We start from the raw sequence: 22042 nt of genomic DNA on the forward strand, positions 1-22042 counted from the left end.
CAACACACACACATGCCCCTGCCAATACCCCTGGCGCACTCCCCCTGACACCACAGGCCTGACAGGGATAGTTGAAACTCTGGATGTGGTCCACAGGCTATAAAATGTCAAGGTCTGCTCTAACCAAATTGTCCCATCCAAACAAGGACAGGTAGATCAAATGTCTCCTCTTACAAGTGCAGCTGCCCATCTTCTGAGCCGATTTGAAGTCAAAAAGGAAATTGCTAAAAATTGCAGTCACTTCATAGTCCACTGATAGCATTTTTCCACTAGCAGTAGCGAATTAGCTTGATCCTCAGTTTTTCTTACATTGTTGGGACCTTTTTTAGTTACATTTTGATATATTTTTAATTACAAACTATGCAAGAAGGTAAATTATCACATATTTCAGCGTTTATTAGTCATGTTTCCAACCAAACAGTAGCAATTGCAACAAATACAAAATTCAACAAATAATCTTTTAACAGTTGCAAATATATCCTTCAGGCCAGACTAGTTTACTGACAGCAGTTATTACATTTTTAACAAATATTGTTCCCAAACAAAAAATCAAGTATTTATGACAAGGACCAAGTCCCTGATGAGTGTAAGGGAATGGAACAGAAAGATGCTATTCCAGGATACATCTTCTGAACTGGAGTTATTTCTTTGGCTTTCCTATTTCGTATATATTATAGAAGAGATAGCCAAGTCCTGAAGATAAGAAAGACAATGTTTTATGATAACCAGAATATAGATGCTCAATTGTAGTTCCCTTAAAATACAACAGAGATGTACACAGACCGTTTCACTGTTGTTTTAAAGGCAGATGTGCCAGATTAAAAGGTTTCAGAAAAGTTCATTTCATTATTTTTAACATTTTAAAAATTAGTTACACAAACCTCTAAGCTTTAAAACAGTATTTTAAAACACTGTAAATTTGTTGATTTTCTATACTTTTATTTTATTTTAAAAGCAGCATAATAGGCACTAAGCAATTAAAACCAAGCTTTTTAAAATTTAAATGTCAAAATAGAAGTACATAGTGCCAACAGCAAATAAAATTTATTTTTTTTAAAAAAAATGGCATTCATTTTTTTCCTATTGAACAAAATGAGACTTAAATCTTCTGTGGTGGAAATAGTTACGTATCTGAATTATGTCCTGTAGGACAAAGATTCAGATGAAGAACATCCCAAAAAGGCAAATGTTTATCATAGTTTTTTTTCTGAAAGCAATTTAAAAATCAGATTAAAAGGATGAGGTAATACATTATCTCTCATATTACACTGAATAATATGAAAGATTTTATATAACAAAAGGTTGTTATATAAATACAGTATCAATATCAGGAATATATTACAAAATAATTTTGACATTAAATATTTTAATTAATTATTAAACATGATACATTGTATTTTTTTCAACTAAAAAAAACCTAGAACATTTCTAATTATCTACTTTGGATTTAAATAGAGAAGAGTAGATTCTTTTGAAAATTGTAGAAGGCTAAAATAGCTTAGCTTATACTTAAAACTTACCAACAAGAGATAAGGCCATGGTAATTCGATACAGCACAGCATCTGGCATTCCATTTTTCAAATGCACTGGAAGGCCATTATCTTCCTAAAATCAATGACACAAAACTCAGTGTTCACATATTACTTTTAGATTAGGTTCTACAAATCAAGTTTTTCCTCAACAAGAAAATTAAACTTCTGCAGCCGTAGTTATAACATCCAAAAATGAAATCTTGATCTGTTGAAAATAGGCTTAAAATACAAAAGCACTGTCTCCTTCCTTATACCTGTTGTTATAGCACAGCAAATCCTGCCACTCAAAATCTTAACTTGAATTAAGAATGTATAAAGTCTGAAGAACTGATATACGGCAAGTATTTTTCCAAAAGATAGCTAAAATCCATCTATTGTCTAACATACACAATTGGTGGATTTTACAAAACAAGGAGGTAATATCAGAGACTGTATGATTGTAATTATGGAGTGTAAATTGAGACTACGGTAAAATATTAAAGATACAGAAAAATGGTTCTTAATGGTAAAAGTACATCCAGCTGCCAATGTTCATACTGTGACATGACAACCTCTCTGTCAATACTAAAGTGTAAATTTTAGAATATATATTTCAGTTAATTAACAGCAATGTAGGAATTCAGAATGACCCAACATTGAAGTATAGCTATCTACTGAACTCAGTAAACAAGCTTAGTTTTAATTCCTGGTTATGAGACCTAGCAACCATAAAACAATGCATTAAATTGTTATAAACTATTTTAATGGGTGCCCTTATAATTCAGAAGTCTAATTTTTTCTTACCTAAAAGTGGTAGTCTTTATTTATACATACCAAGAATCTGTGTCTAGTTATACATATATTCATCTCCATATAATTCTAGATTTTGGAATAGCATAAGAATGAAATTTAAGAAAAAAGCCATGATGGCTTTATTACCCAATAATATTATTACTGATAAAATATCTTGAATCAGCTCATTTTACATCAAAGTGTGCAGGAACGGTACCAATGCTCCATTAAATTTATCTGTTCTCAGAATACAAAGATAATCTGAAGGTACCTGAAAATGTTTCTGCTTCTCAGCAATCCTGCTTGCAAGCTGCCTGCGAGAGGCGAAGTTTATGGGGTTTCGTGCTACTTGCCGAACAGCCTGCAACGGAAATACAAATATATATTTTGTGTGTGTGTAACAAAATCAATGCAGAGACTCCAGCATGAACCCACCATAATTAATGACTGCATTAATATACAAAGGATACTATATTTATTACTGAATTTAAAAAAAAGCCACATCAGCAAAAGTACAAACATTCTCCGTCCAAAGAGGGAGAATGTTATAGTTAGTATATGCAAATTGAGTTAGTGATCACAGCAAAAACAATAGTAGGAAGGGTCAAAGTGGCTACTGTCTTATCAACACTAACATAATGTTTATCTCTACTGTCATCATTTATAAAGGGTCTATAGACTGCTTCTGTGAATATTACAGTTTATACTAAATTTTCTAAATTAGCATGGCATTATTTGAAAAAATAGCATCACCAATTACTTTTATTGCTGGGGATTATCATTCTTATCTACATTTGGCCTTACCATTGTTTCTTAAATTTTACTAGCCCTGTAGAATCCTGTTAAGTTTCAAACCACATCTAAATCTGTATCATCCTAACAAAGGGCTAGGCAAGTACAAGTAGTCCTCGACGTAACGACCACAACTGAGCCCAGAATTTATGTTGAGGGAGGAATTTGTTAAGCTAGTTTTGCCCCGTTTTACAACTTTTCTTGTCACGTTTGTCCAACGGATTGCTGCCGTTGTTAAATTAGCAACACCGTTGTTAAGTGAATCTGGCTTCCCCATTGACTCTGCTTATCGGAAGGTCGCCAAAAGACGGATCACGTGACCCTTGTCATAAACGTGAACCAGCAAACATCCGAAGGCAAACCACGTGACCATATGGGGATGCTGCAACGCTCATCAGTGTGAAAAACGGTCACTGAACGAACGGTGATAAGTCAGAGGACTTCCCTGTACTGCCTGAATGGGAGAGAGAGGCTTGATTCGCGCTGCTCTCCCCTCAACCATCCACACCGGGGCGCTCTTCTTTCACCCCGCATCCCCAACAAGACAAGGGTCGCGCTGGATCCAAGACCGGGAAGCCACCATAAAAAATCCGCCATCGCCTCAGTCATCTTCAGGCCAACTGAAATATTTGAGGCTAACCACCCGGCTTCATGCGGTTATTATAGTCAAGCGGGGAACCAAAGAGGAGGAATCCTGGCCCTCGGGCCCCGACAAAAGGCGGAAAGGCAGACTATTTAAACCCAGACAGACACACATACCAACGGCTGCTCTCCTCTCAACGGTTCCCCAAGGGAACGTGTGTGTTCCCCCCTCCCTCCCTCACGTACCAAAAGGGTTCGAAACATCTTGACGGCTCCACCAATCGCTTCCTGGCCTCCGCCGAGAACTACCAAGGACACGGGTAAAGGGAAGTGCTGCTTGACGTCACGCGGCCAAACTTCCGCTAAAAGACGGAAGCGGCCCTTGGCGAAGGAGCGTCGCTCTAGCTTCGGAGATATCGGTGGTCAGTGAAGTGAACGAGGTGGGGTTGCAGGTGCGGGATGGACGTTATAGAGAGGGAGGGTGAATTACGGCCGGAAAGAGTTTTTAAAGGGAGTTTTTATTTTATTTTTTCTCTTCTATGTTTTTTTTTCTTTTTTGCACGAGTGTAACTTTGGGAGCCCAATGAGAGGCCGTTTGGCCTATAAAGTCGGCAGTATTAATGACTCCAAAAAGGCGCCTTCTTCCGCTTAGAATAGAATAGAATAGATAGAATAACATAGTTTGAAGGGACCTTGGAGGTCTTCTAGTCCAACCCCCTGCCTAGGCAGGAAGCATTACACCACTTCAGACAAATGGTTATCTAATCTCTTTTTTAAAACTTCCAGTGTTGGAGCAGTCACAACTTCTGGTGGCAAGTTGTTCCACTGATTAATGAAGCCTCGGCTTTTTCTGAAATTCGAGCGTTGAATCCCAAACGCCCGTTTCAAAAAGGATTTTCTTTTCATTCTGTGGGAGAATTAAACTGGGAGAAGAAACCCGAAGAAATAGAACAGCTACTGGGGACCCATCAGGAGAATCGGCTCCGAATCTTTCTTGGGATCGAACATCCGACTTCACGGTGTCAAAACCGTGCCTGGCCGAATTGCGATGCTTTATCCAGCGATATTTTGTTTTAATCTAGCAAAAATGCTTCTACCTTTAAGAGTTGCCAGCTATGCGAAGATGGCTTTGTTAATTTAAAAAAAATACGTTCTTCGTTGCATTCTTTAGAATTTTTAAAGAGAATTCTTTAGAAAATGCCAACGTTGCTGTCAGCTTTTCACGACAGAGCAAAAGGAATCATTTTTCTCTTGGAGGGTACTTAAAAGGTTTCTGCACCCAAGCTGGGAAATCTTATGGCTGCATTTCTCTTAGCCTTGCCTGAAAAAAAAGCTCATGGCCAGATTGTCGGCATGTGACATGAGTTTAAATGTAATTAATTTCTAACATTTGTAAGTCTGTCCAATTAAAAATTAATTTGAGCAGAATACAGGATTTAAAAACCACATTAGTAGCTATTATTAAAAAAATAGAATGACTGCCAAGAACTATATTTACAAAAGTGATTGCTATGATGAGTTCAGTTCAGCTCAGTGGAGAATATATATTTAATAGAGTGCAGATATAGACAAGATTTTATTCCAAGATGCCAGGTTTTTTTCTGGATTGATGGCCTAAACTTCAGGCAAATATTTGATTCCATCCATCCACTATTATTATTTTCTAGATACGTTTATTGTCTGCACTGGGACTTTTATATGTGAATATGACCTTTAAAAAAGGTGGGGGTTTGGTGGGCAGCAACAGAATCTAGGGATATTATGCTCTCCTTCCATCCCCCTCCTGCAAAGTATGGTAGCATAAATGCGACTAATCTCTTATGGCAAATGCTATATATACATATGGAGAGAAAAAAATCAATCCTCACATATAATGGCTAAATTTTAAAATCCTATAAAGTTGTTTTACAATGTAGTCTCATTTTAAAACTCAGTTTGGGCTATAGTGCCTTGGAGACTAAAACATTCCCCACAACTGAAATTATCACACATGTGAATGCACTCAATTTGGATAATTTGATGGAAGTAGCATGTGCAGAATGCTAGACATCTCAGTTTGCAACTACATCACCTACTTGCCTTGACCATGTTGAAAAAATGTACCGTGAATGGGTATCAAAGGATGACCACCTGGGTGAGGTGGGGCATTCCCAAACGAATGCCTAATCTGGCTGCTCTTTTGGATCCATTCACTCCCCTTTTCAATTTAAATCTATGAAATCTATGAATATCAATACAGCTCTGTTGGTTGGCTTTCCAAGGCCCTCTTTCATCAGTCAGCATCTATCAATTTCTTCTTTGTGACATCTTTGGGTTTCTAAATGAAAGCTCTGTCTGATTTGGAGGGCCAGCCTCTGAAGTTGAGGTATGTGAAGAGTGTTGAGAATGTAACTACATCAGATCTGTTCCTGTTCAGTTCTCGGTAATCCAACATGAAAGCAGATATGAAACCAGCTTTTACATCAGGTTACTAAACTGGATATACAGGTAGCCAATTCAGACCTAAAACCAGGACATTCATTAAAAAAAAAATAAACTCATAACTAACTTTGCCAAATGGTAATGCACAGAATTATTCAAATTCATTCACAATGCCATTTTTCCAAGACAAGAGATACACATTATAATCCTAGCAGTACTTATTACAGCTATTCAGTGTTTCAAATATGAAGGCCAAACATGGAGTTGGAGTTCGCAGGACCCAAGAAGAGCAGTTGCCTGCTACTTCTTAAAGCACAAACTGTTTTCTTAAAGAATGCACAAGCATTACCTTACCTATAGCTGCTGCATTATCTGGGAAAAGGTGTGTAGGCTAGTTGCAGACCAATTCCTATGCTTGCATCCCCATGTGCCCCACATTCTTTGCCACCAAATCTGAAACACATGTTCTCTTGAATACAGAAGTATCTATATAATGTGCATACCGTTGTGTATGCCTCTCACTGAAGTATCCCTACAAATTCTTCTAGAACAAGATTAAAAGAAAATGTGTAAAAGAATTAGTGGTGAAGGTGGTTTCACCTGTGTAGTATTTATACAAGGATGCATCATGCTGTGAAATTCAAAGCTATTTTTTTAATTTAGTGTTTCAGATTACAGCATTGGAAAAGTCTGATTCTGTAACTGACAGCAGAATCTTAAGTTATTGAACACATTTAAAAGTGCCTTAAGTCATTCCATAACATCCTTGTATATTCATGCTTAGTATACACATTTTAACAGCAAAAGCGACTGTTGCATTTAGCATCCAACCTATTTGTTCTGTCATTACTCAGTTGGTGATTTCTTGAACTCTCTTACAGTTCAAGGAAATGGTCTGTTTTATAGCATTACTTGCTATTTAGATCTTGTTTTAGAATAAAATAATCCAGGTAATTCCATTGCAGGAACTGGCAACATTTCCAAAGGCTAATTTTTAATGTTGCCTCACTATTAGAAGAATCTGCCTTGTGCTTAATTTTCCTTTTTAGTCCAAAAATACAATATTGTCACTGCTTAACTCGCCCAGTTCAGTAGTTGTTTCTTTTATACAAGCAACTTTCATTCCTCTTTCTTCACTTTTTATTTATTAAATTCATACACTGCCCATCCCAATCAAACAACTCTGGGTGGCATATTACATGGAAATAGATGCCTTCTTTTCCACACTAAGCAGATTAGTCTAAATTTGTAAATCCTTAATTTGTAAATCTTACTTTTTGTTAATATTCAGTAAAAGACAAATTGAAACAATTACTTAATCCAACAGATTTCATCTGGCTGAATAGAGTTTATATTTATTTCTTACAAATAGTTCTTGACAATTGGGATCAGAATTTTATGATAATTTTTACTGCAGTTGTTAAATGAATCACATGGTTATTATGCAGATATGCATAATGCAAATCTGGCTTCCCCAATTGAAGTTGCTTGCCAGAAACCAGCTAGGCAGATTGCAGATCATGACCGCATCTTTGGTGGGAAGGTAACAGCATTATGTGCGCCTTCAGCATTTATCATGCCAGTTATCCTGGCAGTATGCAAGAGTCAAACCGTGCTTAATGTAAACACGGCAAGTGTTGTAATAGGTGACAAAGTAACCATGTTGTGAATGAATAACAGTGATCAAATTCTACTAGTTTTATAAGAAATTCTTATCTTGTTCTGCTGGAATTCACCCTTCGCAGTTTTTTCTACCAGTTGTTTGCAGTAAGCATGACTGCCAGTTGACCATAGCTACAAAAAAAAAGATCAGCTAATACAAAATCATTTTTTTTTTGTCAAGTTAAAAGTTTTTATTCTCGGTAAAAATATTTTTTTCAAAAAATAATAGTCCTTTAGGGGCTGTAAATTTGAATATATTTACACAAGCTTTTAAGATAATTACTTTTCTTACTGTAGGAAACAGTGATAATAGAAGGCAGCAGGTTTTTAATGGGCATGTTTGAAAGAGTTGTCAACTTAAAAACAATTGAAACAGCTGACACAATCAATGAAGATTATTTTATGTGAAGGTAGATATTTCTTGCCTGTGTAAGATAGGCTAGTAAGTAGATAAACTTATTTCCCCCACTAACCATGATCAAAATCAACAAAGTTGGTGATGGTAGTGGGGGAATTCAACTTTGTTGATTTCAAGTACTTAAGATATTTACAATTAGGTGGCTGTTCCAGAGGCTTGGACTGAAAAAAATGTAAGTTTGAATACTTCAAGTTAGTTTAGTCTTATCCATACACCTGGAGCTAATTCATATTAAATCCATTTACTTTGTGTGAAACCAGTTATATAATACAGTAATAGAGTTTTTAAAAGCCCATACTGCCTGCTTTCTTCCATAATTTAAAGGGGTTACTATAATTAGTATGATTATCCTTTGCCAGTAAAATATTAACTCTCATTGGTGAATACTCATTTAGAATCCATAATCTGGGGGTACTAGGATATTAATTTGTATATTATGGAGCTAGAAAAAACATTTGAATGCAAGAAGTATTTTGGGGATAGAAAAGGTTTTGTCCATGGAAGTTGCTTGAATAGGGGAAAAATCTATTAGATTTTACTTCGGGTTGTTAAGTTCTAGATTTGTGATGTATTGAAACTTCCAAAGTTACTGTGTTCAAGTTGTTTTTTGACAGCCATCAGAGATAAAGCTGCTTTAAGGAGATACATTTCAGATAACTACATTGTTTCATAAAACAAATGATATCATTTATTAAATAGCAAACATTCAGATTGACAAGCAAATTTCATGTAAAACAACATCTATGTACACAGCAATTTAATATATATATATTAGTATTAATATGTATGTATATGTATGTATAGGTATATATACATACATAGAGATACATATATATGTATATATACATAGTTTTAAAGTCCCTGGTCTGTTTCTTACAGTGTGGACAGATTGGACTTAAAGAGTGCAAGATGCAAAAGTTCCCACGTCCCACCACAGCAACTTTTAGCTTATTTTAATGGAATATTTGAGGAACACAAGAGCTTTGAGTGAAGGAACTGTAACATCTGAAACAAGCAGACTGCTTCAAGCTTACAATAAATTCTTAAAGCCTTGCTTTTTGTAACCAAAAGAAATGATTTTTATTTACTGCCACAGTAAATCAATCTCTTTACTTCTATTGGAATAAGCTCAGTGATTTAAGCCACATAAGTGCTGAACATAAGATTGATATGTGAGCAGAACTTAATGTAAGAGTTTTCTATGCCACAGTTACTTCTGTGTTGAAAGCAGCTTTCATGTCACTGGGCAAAAAGTAAGCCTTTAGTTGAACCAAGCCACATGTCAAAACACACTTACTGGAATTGTGAACATTAAGCAGGAAGTTGGGCTTAATTCATATTAAGTTGTACACGGGTTACAAAGCTCATGTGTGAAATATTTTGGTTGGCAAAACGTAAACAGGCTTTTGTTCCTTCCAAAAACCAGCACACTGTTGGTCTTTAAAATGCTAAGAAGCTATTCTAAACACATTCTTGCTATACAGTATTGACATGTAAAGCATACAAATCAGCAGCAGATGCATTAGGTGAGGGAAGACTATATGCACATCATGGCACCTGTCCAGCAAGAAGCAAATTTCAAAAAGCCCCTCGTCAACACTGTTTTACAGCTCTTATCTTCCGGTTAATCCACCGTGAGGGAAATGAAGGCTTCAAATATGGTTATGTATTCTGTCTCAGAAGCAACTACCAGGGATCTAGCTTTCAAAAGCTGTGTCCATCTGGACTTGCCTTGAGGCACATGCAGTACATGTGATTTGGAGCACTTAGATTAATTGGGAATGTCTGCACTATTGTTCCGGTTTCCGTATTTGTGATGAATGACAAGCAGCACTACTCCAAGAAAGAAACAAATGGAGCCCACTGTTATATATGCTATTCCCAGGAAAGGATTTTTGCCTCCCATCCAAGAAATGGTGCTCAGGATCATCCGTTTCCGCCCATCAAAGCTGTGCACAGGATAATCTGATATACACATAGGAAAAGCACACCGAAATATTGAAGTTGCATAATACTAAACATCCGCCTAAACAAAAAAAAAGGGTAGTAATACAAAATGATATAATCAATCTATTTATTATGAAGCTATTCTGCTACACAAAATATTGCAAGCTAACTAATGATTTTTTTGTTTTAAAAAAGCAAAGCCAAGTTTACTAGTTGCAGAAGTTTTTTAAAAAGTGAGGAAATACTCGAGAATTGTTTCAATTATGTAGCTATATCCTCAGTAGGATAGAAATAATTGAATCTGAATCTAATGGAAGTTGGGGAGCACTTGAGATTTTATGTCAGGGGGACTAGTGGATCTCCTTATGAATGAGCAACATCCAATCTTAAAAATGTTAAAGAAAATCTCCACTGGCTTTTAAACCCAATACTGTATGGAGTTGGTCCTTTAACTAATTAGCTCCTAAACACTACCTCTGCACTACTCACCTCTTACAATAATGATACAAAGAAATGGACTACTATAGTCACCAACCAAATAACTTCTACCTTTTCCTAGCATTATGAATGTGTTCATACAATAACAAAAATGTTATTGCAATCTTCTATATATGTAGGCTTTCCTTGGTTGAGAATATGCATGATTCTAAAACCAGGGAATTATCTACACTATTTCCATGCCACATAACCAAATAATATTATAATGAAATACACCACATATAGACAAATACCCTACCATGTAGGTCCTACAACCTTTTCGCCCTCACTCTGTCCCCTTAGGTGAATGATACATAAATCCACTTAGTCAGTTTATCCCACTGTGGGAACTGTTTTAATGCAAGACAGTGCCATCTACACATTTCTGTAGAAGACAATGGGAAAGTAAGGCTGCTGTAGACAGCTTTAAGACTGAAAACACTGAAGAATATTCCATTTCAAATACCAATTGTATATCAATATAAATTTGGAGCACTCTGTTATATTGGTATTGCAAAATTGGTCTAGTTCTGGGTCACACAATTTAAAGAAAACTGTATTGTATACTTAGCTTGCAGTCTTACTTGACCAAGAATTGTCTGTTTAATGACATTATACAAACATTATCAACCGCCATTCCTTACAATGTTCAATAAAGGATACTATATTCTATTTCCAAAGAATATTTCCCAGCTGGCAGAGTAGGTTGTAAGTTATCTTTCTTCTCTATAAGACGATACAGCTTACGGAATGTAGGTAGTGCTGCAGTACGCATCCATACAATAAAGTCTTCATTGATGAATCCATTGTTGTCCTGATCATCATCTAACAAATACACTGGGCGGCGCCAGTTGACAGGTTTTGATGTTCCTTATAAAAAATGCAAACACTAAAATTAGTCAAGATAATTTATCTTCAGAAAAAGATGCTTCTGCATTTCACTAAAAACATATTTCAAGTTACCCTTGTAAAAAACCATTCAAACCATGTACGGCCAGTCTTGTTTCCAATATAATCTTTTAGAACAGAAACAGCAAGCAGTAAATAAGACTAACTTCTTTTAAAAAGCCAGGGGGCACCCTAGACTTTTACAAACTACTTTTTTTTCCAGCTCTGTATAGCCTTGGTAAGAGATACTAGGACTTATAATTCAATATTCTGCATGGTCATTCCCACCCTCCTTTGAGGACATCTTCTGTAATTTTAAGTGGCAGACATGCTTGTCCAAATACATTTTACTCCTTCCATCATAAATTATTGATTGATACTTCCACAATTACTTGAAACAGCAAATTAAAGAAAGAGTTATGAAACAGTTGTGAATGTGGAAGAACGCACATGGAAGTCTAAGAAATTTTTTTTAAAATAACTGTTGTTTTAATAGTCACACATACTTTACCTACTTACACTTTAAAATCATATTTAAAAAATAAGAAAAATAAAATTAATTTCACCCATTTTAATGGCACCATTCCAAGTTGCCAATGAGAATTGTTGCACAATAATATATAAGCAATTAGCCACTGATTATATTTTTACCTTGAAACAGTATTGTCAAGTTATTTGTTTCACCAGTAGGATTCCTGAACTTAACATTTTTGTCTGTCCACCAAGCAATGCCTTTTCTCAGCAGAGAAATAGCCACGGGCTTAGAGGTATTGTGCTCATAATGAACAAGCTTTAATGTATCTAAAAAGAAAAATAATAATTAAAATATAATCAAGTGTCTAGGTTTTATTAATAATTTATATAGTTTAGTTTTATACAAAAGTTAAGTACATTGGTTTTGAAATGAAATGGTGATGTATTTCCAAATGATTCTGCAAACTTTGTCATAAGGCATGTTTTGGCAATCAAAATAAATGATCAAAGTACAGAATATACAGAAATGTAAAAAACTAGTGATCTGTTTTTTTCCTTCTCAGTGACACAAGTTTAAAAAGTATCTCAAATAAATATGAACTTCAAGTTCATTGAAAGGGAAGTATGATCTTGCATAATTTCTTGGAACAAATTTGAAAGAACTACTGAGGAAGTAGGCAGATCTTCTGGAAAGTGACTTGTGGTTGGACCTATACAATAATATTGGCTCCATTGAAGGAGGGGGTGATTCCATCAGCCTTCACTTTAGTAGAATTAGCATGCTAGTCATGTTATAAGAATGGATATATCTTATACCAAGTCTGGCTAATGGCCTGTCTAACTTAATATTCTCTGAACTGAATTCAGTTGGTGTAGAGAGGAACTATATGGATTTCATGAATATTCTTTGTTTTATTTAAACAGAACACAATTTGGAAGTATAATGTTGTGTCATAATATACTTTTAAAAATATCGTACCATTGAACATGCTGTTGGCAATAGCTCCACAAGGAGCAATAGGTTTATTCTCACTCGTATGGTAAGGTTCACACTCCTTACTAGGTTTCTAAGTGATTTAAAAAAAGAAAGTCAATTTTGATATCATGAAAATAAAGCTGCTCAGTATAATCATCACATTAAATCTAAACTGCAAGAATACTTTTCGTAACATGTTTTCATGTTAAAAGATTTGTCATCAAATCTACATCTTGCCACTGATCAATGGGGTAATATTTGTTTGTATTAAAATAATTTCTTATGGTAAGCTTGGGCTAGAGCTTCCAAAGCAAATAATTTATTTCAAACCATGTTCAAATTTATACCAACAGTCTTCACTTCAGCAAGGCTTCTTCCTACTATTGCACTCTTCTGTACATACCCCAAACATTCTCTTGAAGATATAGACCTATTCACAATTCATTATTCTGTTTACTGTAATTAACAACCTACTTAGATGTATAACTAGAATAGGATTATTAGGTAGAAAAGCAAGTAAAAATTCAATAAATATTTAGAACAAATTAAGATATATGAGAATACAATGTAGCGATCTCTAATACACACAGATACATTTACAAAAATAACCATATTTAAAAATACAGTTTTAAAAAATGGTCATGAAAACATACACAAAGAATTTTACTTACATGTAAAGAATTGTTATTTCCATTTAGCTGACTATCATCTCGAGACTTTACATAGCGACGGTGGTTTTGGTAAAAGTTGGATAATCCATAGTACATAAACACATTGCCCTAAAAAAATAAGACAGGATGACTATAACATTCATGTAGTTAGATACAGCAGTAGTTTCACTAGGTCTTCAGAATTCATGCCTTATATATTCATCTTTGTAGGATTTTTAAGTCTGTTCTCTAACTTAAAATTCTTGCTTTGGTGGTAACAAGAGATCACTAAGCTTTAGCTGTAGGATACACTAATGTGTATCCATCAGGGCAAGGAAAACCTGTGTGGATAGTTTAACATAGAAGCAGGATTTTTCGATAAAGTTTTTCTGGCACCTTCTACACTGGGCACTACCCATAGAAGTGCAGGAATAAGAAAAAATAATAAAGCTGTTATATTTTCAATAGTATCTAAATTCCATTGATGCTAAATGTTATGGCTGTGCAAATCCTTTGAAAGAGATGTTTTTAATATAAACAAACACAAAATATTTCTGATTGTTAAAGCAGTTTCCTTTTTTACAAGGCCCACCTACTTCTGGTTATCTCTGCAAGTATGCATGCAGAAAACCCCATTCTGTTTTGCTATAAAGAAAGCAACAGTGAAAAGCACATGCATTTAACATTACTCTAGACCTAATTTTTATTACAATAACTTAATAAATCAGAATAGTTCATGTAGGTTCAGTGCATAAAGATTTCTCGAAGAAGAAAGTTAACCATTGTAAAAAAACAAGTTTCCTTATTAGGTTCAATTAAAATGTCACAAATGTACCATACCTACTCATTTTAGATTCAATTATTTAATCAATTTATGCTGCTTGTATACTACCCGTTCCCATATGCTTTAGGTTTATTATGAAGGCACTCCACATTAGAGCTACACAAGAACAGAAGGATCATTTTCCTTCAACCATATATTTACAGTCATGTGAAAAGGAAAGTTTTCTTTAACATATGTGGGTCTATCAATATTTTATCTTCACTAAGTGATGTAATTGAACACAAAAACTAGGAAAAACTGATTTTGCAATCATTTATTCAAGAAGTTAAGAGTTTATGCCATTTCCTTTTGTGGGGAAAGTAAGTACACGGCTCTAATATCTGGCATTGTCCCATTTAACAGAAACAATCTCAAGTAGTTATTTCTTGTAACTGTCTACCAGTCTTTGAAATTGACTGGGAGGAACTTTTTCCTATTCCTGGATGCAGATTTCAGCCAACTGATATTTGAGGATTTTCTTGCATGCACAACCCAATCCAAATCATCCCACAGAATCTCAGGGGGATTTAGATCTGGGATTTCTCTTAGCCTTTCAAGAAACCTCCATTTGTGTGTCCCCTCTCCGGCTCCCCAGCTATTCCTTGATTTATTTTGCTAGAATGAAAGAGGCAATACTAGACAAAACTAGACAGGGAAGAGTATAACATACCTCAAACGACTGATCCAATGTAAAGTTAATGACGCAGGAGCAGGATGGGGCATTCCAAGATACATTTAAACATTTATTGCAGGGACTACTTGGATCTATTCCTGTGTAGTCAATCTGTAATAAAATAGAAAGACAGAAATAAGGGAGAGGGAAAGACAGATTATAAAGCTAATATTAAATCATATATTAAATACAGTATACACGTACATATCTGAGTCACTATTAATCCAACAGTTTCTATAGTGTTCTCAAGGTAGTGAACTATTATTAAAAAAGAGGAAGCTAAGTAAAACCTTGCATATTTAGATCACCATAAAATATAATTTTCTATGTCGTTTTTAACATTAAATATGGTGTGTGGTGTGTGTGTGTGCCTACCAAACATCTGGAAACCAGCCCTAGTCAACAAATGAGCCCCACCCACCACCCATATATATGCATATATATGCATGTGCATATATGCATGCAGCATGTTTTCAATGGATTGAATTATAATGAAATCTGTAGAATTATGTACAGGGATCTTCTTAGACAAGTAAGAATGTAACATAAATTTGTAATTGTCCCAGAGTCGATTTGATTTAAAGTCTTGATTTAAATCAATTCAATTTAAATCATAATTTTTAAAGAGCAACTGTCTTCTTTGTCCTGCAGCGGCTCCCCCTCTGATCCGCTGTTGACTCACTGACAGTCCAAATATTGCAGAATATACAGCCTCATGCTACATAACTAAGCTCCATTTCATGCTGAATAAACTAATTAATGTATCTTAAATATAAAACTATCTTTAGATACCTTTTTACTCCGAAAGCATTTTATTAAAATAAATTTAATAAAAATAAAAATAAATCCAATTTAAATTAAAAAAATATTACTTAAATTTTAAAAATCATCTATTTTTATTCACCCTGAATTGTCCAATACCAATCCATGTATTCCAATATTCACTGAAAATGGTAATACCTGAGGAACAATGCGCTAAATGAAGCAATCATACTCAAATGTAGCCTAACTACTAATAGAGTATCTCTAATTCATCTTAATATTATAATAATAATTAGGACTAATGAGTTAACAGATGCTACTGGAAAATAAGGAAAGACATATTCAATGTTTACTGAATTAAGAGAACAACAAACAGAAACTGATAAATGAATATTATCTCTCAGAATCTTAAACAGCAACAGTAATGGAGCAAATTTCTCTGCATTGACAGTTTAAGGAGGAGCTTTTTGTTCTTAGACATCAAAAAGTGGTGTATTTTTAGAAAATGATGAAAGGAACAGTGTGCACCAAGAAGACATACAATACATTCAGACTGACCTTTGGAATTCTAAAAGTATTCAAAGAATTACACTGAAAAAGAACAATTTCTTTAATTGGATGCTCAATATCACTGTTATTTTATATGGCTACACAAAGCCCTCAAAGAAGTATTCCATTATATATGGGAGCAATAACAAACACCTTTATGCCTGTTCTCTGCAATCTCATGTTGCTGTTTTGCAGTATGTGTGCACATACAACCATTTTAATGGTAACTCCATGTCATGCTAATCTTGGGTGCACTTGCTTTAACGCTTTCTTCTTCCAGAATAGACATAATACACATATTGTTCAAGGTGGTAAAGTTGTATCTGTATTTTAGATCTGTACATCAGCACTACAGCACCCCTGTCAAATAATACTAGCAAGTAATGAATCATGTAAGCCAGATTTGGAAAAATAAGAAAGGTGATAATACTTCCTCTGAAAAATCCTTCATCTTCACACATGAATGCATATTGTATATACCTTAAAAGTACACAAAAAGCAATTCCTAACTCATTCTTGTTGATATGGTAAAGCACTTGCTTTATATTTAGTGATATGTCAAATTTAAGAATCTTACTTTTGTTTTATTCAAGTCTGCTTTCATGGTTAAAATAGGAATAATAGGTATTTGTGGTGAAGTCACTTATCAACTAGATAAGAGTACAGGCAAGAGAAATAGTCACTGTCAAGAGTGAAATTTCCCCCACAATTTAACACACTGTCATCTGATGCCCTCAGAACTATTCGACTGAAATACCACCGTGACTAATGAGTGGTTTTGCACAAAAACATATAGTGTTGTCAAGTACATTCTCCTTTCTCAGATGTCACTCTCAAATACATCTTGGGTAACATCAACCAATTTAACTATTTGTCTCCCAAAAACACAAGTGCAGGAGAGAGAAATACTTCAGATGCTCTAGCATGTAACTGCTAATCCCCACAAACATAGCATTGTTTTCTGTCACCTGTTAATACTCATAAGATCTAAACATCAAGAGTTCTGATAAGTTAATTCCATTTTGCTTATGTATCAGATTTCTATTATGTAAAAGCTAAGAAAACATATTATGTAAGACTTTCATTTATTTTCTTGATTTCAATCTAAAATATCAGCAGAAAAATAAGAGTCCAGGATGACCTTTGAGAATAGCTTCATCTTCTCTTATTTTATTTCTGAATTTGTTCTACCTGCTGTATGAAAGTAAATCCACTAGTAAGCCACTATATGTTATAAATAAATTATAATTATAAATTTAATAAATAATATCCCCAAAGGCTTTACTTCATGATCACAAATTTCTTTGCACTGTTAATTTCATCCCATTCATCCTCTCTTCCCTCTAATATTGTATTTTGTTATCCAGGTGATAAAAAAACTGAATTCGCTCATTTTTTAATAATCTTTTTATTTCCAAATATGTTCTTTCACCCCTTCATATTCATACATATCTTTACTATTTCTTGCTGCCTTAAACTTTACGTACTCTCAAATAACAATTGATTTTTACCAATAACAGCTTGCTAAGCCAGCATTTTAAAAATATAAATGGAAAAACCAGAGGTCATGAAATTCATAATCCTAAAATTAAATACAATGCTATAAGCACTGAAAAAAGTAGATGAAAACAATACTTTATTTATTTATGAAAATGCATATGGCCACCCACTTACCCTTAATGACTCTGAGCAGCTTACAAAAATAAAAGCCCGAAATAAATAATAATAATAATAATAATAATTTAAATTTATTAGCCGCTCCCTTTCCGAAAAGGACTCGGGGCGGCGTACAATGGAGTAAAAAACATATAACATTTACATAAATCCATGACATACATAAGTACAAAGACACACATGTACCTTCCTGATGACAACAATTGCAATAACTGTTGTAAAACTAACACTTTAGCTGACTCATATCCTCTGTACTTCACACAAGATACAACATTATCCATCAAGAAAACACATATCTACGTAATTGGATACATGGAGGATAGTCAATAATATAAAAAATAATAATCCTAAAATGATGAATGATAAATGCCAGTCTGTTCTAAAACTCTTTAAATTGCAATCATACTTGAATACGTTGTACTGAATACAATGTTCTCTACATTATTAATCATCAAAATCTCAACACTATATAAAACACACAAGATCTGTCACAAGTACCTTTGTCATGATTGCAATTATTGCTAACATGCAATAATTTAGGATGAAGACATTCCAATGAGAAATAATAACTTCTGAAACTGCAGCAACTTATTCTTTTTTCACTTTTTATTTTAATAACCACAGCTAGTTTGGTGTAGTGGTTAAAGCAACAGGTTAGAAATCGGAAGGCTGCAAGATTTAATCCCACCACCTTAGGCACAAAGCCAGCTGACTGATCTTGTGCCAGTCATTTTTTTTAGCTCAAGAAGAGAGGCAATAGTAAACCTCTCCCCCCCCTCCCCAAAACAAACTTGTCAAGAAAACTGCAGGGACTTATCCAGGAGTTGCCAGAAATCAAAAACTGTTTCAAAGGGGGGGGGGGGGTGTCAACAAGTCAGGTTCAAAAGTTCAAGCTAGAATTTGAAGTGCACAATATGAATAGGAAAGAAGAGCAGGAGAAGAGCATAAACCTAACCCTACTACACCCCCCCCCACTTGCTGCATATCCTACAACCTTCTCAAGGTCTTCCCAAACCTGCAGCAAATATTCAGTGAACACCTGGCAATATCATCTGACAGGTCCCGAGCACCCTCCCCCCCCCAGAAGCAGCCTACACACACACATACACACACACACACCACTGTTGTGAGGCAACTTCACCAAGCCAGGATTTGAAGGGGGGAGGGGAAGCACAGGCTGTCTGTAAGGCGGTCCCCAATCTTTCGGACCTCAGGGCCCACTAAATTCATAATTTTAAATCCCATGGACCACTAATATGAATTTTTAAAAGATAAATAGCATTTAATGCACTATAAAAATGCAAATATTTTTCTGCAGGCTACCAAAATTTTCTCACAGACCACCAGTGGTCCATGAACCAAGGGTTGGTGACAGCTGCTTAAAGCACCTTGAAGCGGTACATAAGTCTAAGGAAGGCTATCTCTATTTATAGCAAGGCCTCCTCTGCCCATAGGGGTGGGATTCCTCCCCCCCTCCCAGAGGTCCATCCCTTCACACATCCATCCACGCCTTCAGATTATTGGGCCCAACGGGTCCTGCAATCCTCTTCCCCCCCTCCAACCCTAACCCGCTCCAACACTTCCCCAAAATAAGACCTCTTTCCCAAACACCCTGAGGAACCGATCCCTGGAGACCGAAAGGGGCGTGCATAAGCGCACCAGCGTGCCTAACGTCCCTGTCCTAATGTCCCCACTTGTTTGTACCCATTTCCTGTGTCCTTCTCGTGTTTATTCTTATTCCTGTTATCTTGTACATGAGTGACAGACTAAATCAAATAAATAAATTAAATAAATAAAATAAGTTAAATACATAAAATAAATAAATAAATAAGAAGAAAGAGAGAGAGAGAGAGAGAGAGAGAGAGAGAGAGAGAGAGAGAGAGAAAGAAAGAAAGAAAGAAAGAAAGAAAGAAAGAAAGAAAGAAAGAAAGAAAGAAAGAAAGAAAGAAAGGCTCCCGGGTGGGGCCCTGGGAGGCAGCGTCGCCAAGTTCTGCTTCATCCCCGTCCTCGTTTCCAAGGAGCTCCAGCAGGCCAGTGTTCCCCGGTGTGTGTGTGGGGGGGGGCGGAGGCGAGGGGAGCGGACGGCCAACGCCAAGCGAGCAGGTCAGGCCTCTCCGCCTTCAGGTTTAGCCCGGGGGAGCCCTCCCTCCCTGCCGCCCTCGCGTCTCACCTCGAACTCGCGGATGTTGTTGGAGGTGACGAAGATGCCGATGCCGATGGGGATGAAGATGAGGCCTATGACGAAGAAAGCAGGCAGGACGGTGCCGGCGGTGAGGATGGGCTGCCAGGCCGGCAGGCGCTGCTGCTTGAAGGCCGTGTTGTCCGGCTTGCGGCTCTTGGGGACGACTCCGCCGGAAGCCGCGCCGGCGGCTCCGAGGCCGCTGGCTCCCGGCTGCCCGTCCGCTTTGGCGTTGTAGTTCATCGCCATGGGGGCCTCCGACGCCTGGGAACGGCCCGGAAAAGACGAGAGGAGGATGAGAAGAGAGGCGGCAGAAGAAGCGGCTGCGAGTCAACGACCGGTCTCCGCTTCTCGGTCCGCAAGAGTGACACAGCCACGCCTGCGCAAACACCCCGATATAAATACAAAGGAAGCGGAGCGCTTTTTCCGGCCTTTCCCCAACCCGCCGACCGGCACTTCCGCGGCGTGCGCATGCGCCAGGCGATAACCTGACCTTGGATGAGGACCGGTTTCTTGACGTCGATAGATTCCGGCTCCTCCTCAATCGGTTCAACGAGCCAATGGGAGGAATGCCTCAGTAGAATGTCTTTTAAAAAGCACGCGTGCGCAGCCAAGGGGCGGAAAAAAAATGAGGGAAAGGAAGAATGATGTGGGTTTGTCATGCTTGACGTAACTGTTGCAGAACGTTGGAGGCGCTGCGGGTCCCTGTGCGTGGCTGGCTCAGAAGCAGCATTTGTTATTAGTGTATGCAATTATTATACGTAGAAAAACGTGAAACTACAGCCGCGGGTTCTTTAGCCGGTGTTGGCCTTCCTATGCATCCAGTTCTTCCCAAGAACCTGGGATGTTGTAAATAATCTGAATAGTATATATGCAGATTCAAGCAACGAGGCCTTTTGCAACTGGCACTTGGAAATTTTTTGTCAATGCGCAGATTTTCTTATTGCCACCCAAGATTTTTATGCCAGCCTGTTGGCCAATAATTACTGGGACCACTATCTGGTTTATGCCATAATGATTCAATTTCAATTTTCAAATCTCAATAGTTTTGTGATCTTTTCCAATTCATGGTGTTTTTCTCTTCCCCTGGTATTGTCACATCAATTATCCACACCGTTTCCTCTTCAACACAGTTGTATCTGGTGTGTTATATAAGTCTATATTGGAAATACCACAATATTTACTGTAATTATATGACTAAGGCTAACATAATTGTGGAAAGTCATTGAGTACTGTATTTCAAAGCAGATATATTCAATGTATTCAGATAACGTGAAGATACAGTAAAGGTCCAGTTGATTCCTACTGAGGGCTTCTCTAGTTCTGTGGAATTTGTACAGAAGTGCTTTGCTATTGCTTTCTTTTGATGCAGTTAAGTAAATATTAGGAAAAAATATGATTTTGCTTCTGTGGACTGGATAGAGAAAAATACGATTGTGCCAGCCGTTACATTTAAGCTTACCAGTTTGGGTAGTGTTTCTGGCATTTTCTGCTGAACATTTTTTTAAAGATCTTGATAATAAAAATAGGTTCTTTAGGAATAAGATGACATGGCTTATTCCAAAACTTCCATTCTTCGGAAGTATTGAAATCCCCATAATCCATAACAGGGCAGCTATGATAGGTTGTGGATTATGTGAGATACGATTAACTCTGGGGTGCTGTATGAAAGAAGTCTGATATAACAGTGGGCCCAAAAGCTGAACCAAAAAAGTAGGCAATGGAATACTGTAGATCACCTGCCAAGAACACCTACAAGCATTGATGGCATTCAGGAAAAAGACAGAAGCCA

The 22042-nt window shown here is 36.4% G+C and overlaps 2 protein-coding genes across 2 annotated transcripts; both read right to left on the reverse strand.

The window, feature by feature from the left end:
* Nucleotides 1–371: 371 nt before the first annotated feature.
* COX7A2 (cytochrome c oxidase subunit 7A2) lies at nucleotides 372–4077 on the reverse strand. Its single transcript, XM_081944738.1, has 4 exons — nucleotides 3924–4077; nucleotides 2575–2664; nucleotides 1521–1605; nucleotides 372–693 (listed from the first exon to the last, which is right to left on the reverse strand). Exons 1-4 carry the CDS (start codon nucleotides 3939–3941, stop codon nucleotides 641–643), a joined length of 246 nt encoding a protein of 81 aa, XP_081800864.1. The 5' UTR covers nucleotides 3942–4077; the 3' UTR covers nucleotides 372–640.
* A 4763-nt stretch (nucleotides 4078–8840) lies between these two features.
* On the reverse strand, nucleotides 8841–20722 carry TMEM30A (transmembrane protein 30A). Its single transcript, XM_081943007.1, has 7 exons — nucleotides 20242–20722; nucleotides 15084–15197; nucleotides 13612–13719; nucleotides 12944–13031; nucleotides 12142–12291; nucleotides 11266–11472; nucleotides 8841–10143 (listed from the first exon to the last, which is right to left on the reverse strand). The coding sequence occupies exons 1-7, from the start codon at nucleotides 20497–20499 to the stop codon at nucleotides 9950–9952; spliced, it is 1119 nt and encodes a 372-aa protein (XP_081799133.1). The 5' UTR covers nucleotides 20500–20722; the 3' UTR covers nucleotides 8841–9949.
* Between the last annotated feature and the right edge of the window lie 1320 nt (nucleotides 20723–22042).

The sequence above is a fragment of the Natrix helvetica genome (assembly GCF_964273705.1).
Source record: "Natrix helvetica genome assembly, chromosome: 2".
Taxonomy (NCBI): Eukaryota; Metazoa; Chordata; class Lepidosauria; order Squamata; family Natricidae; genus Natrix; species Natrix helvetica.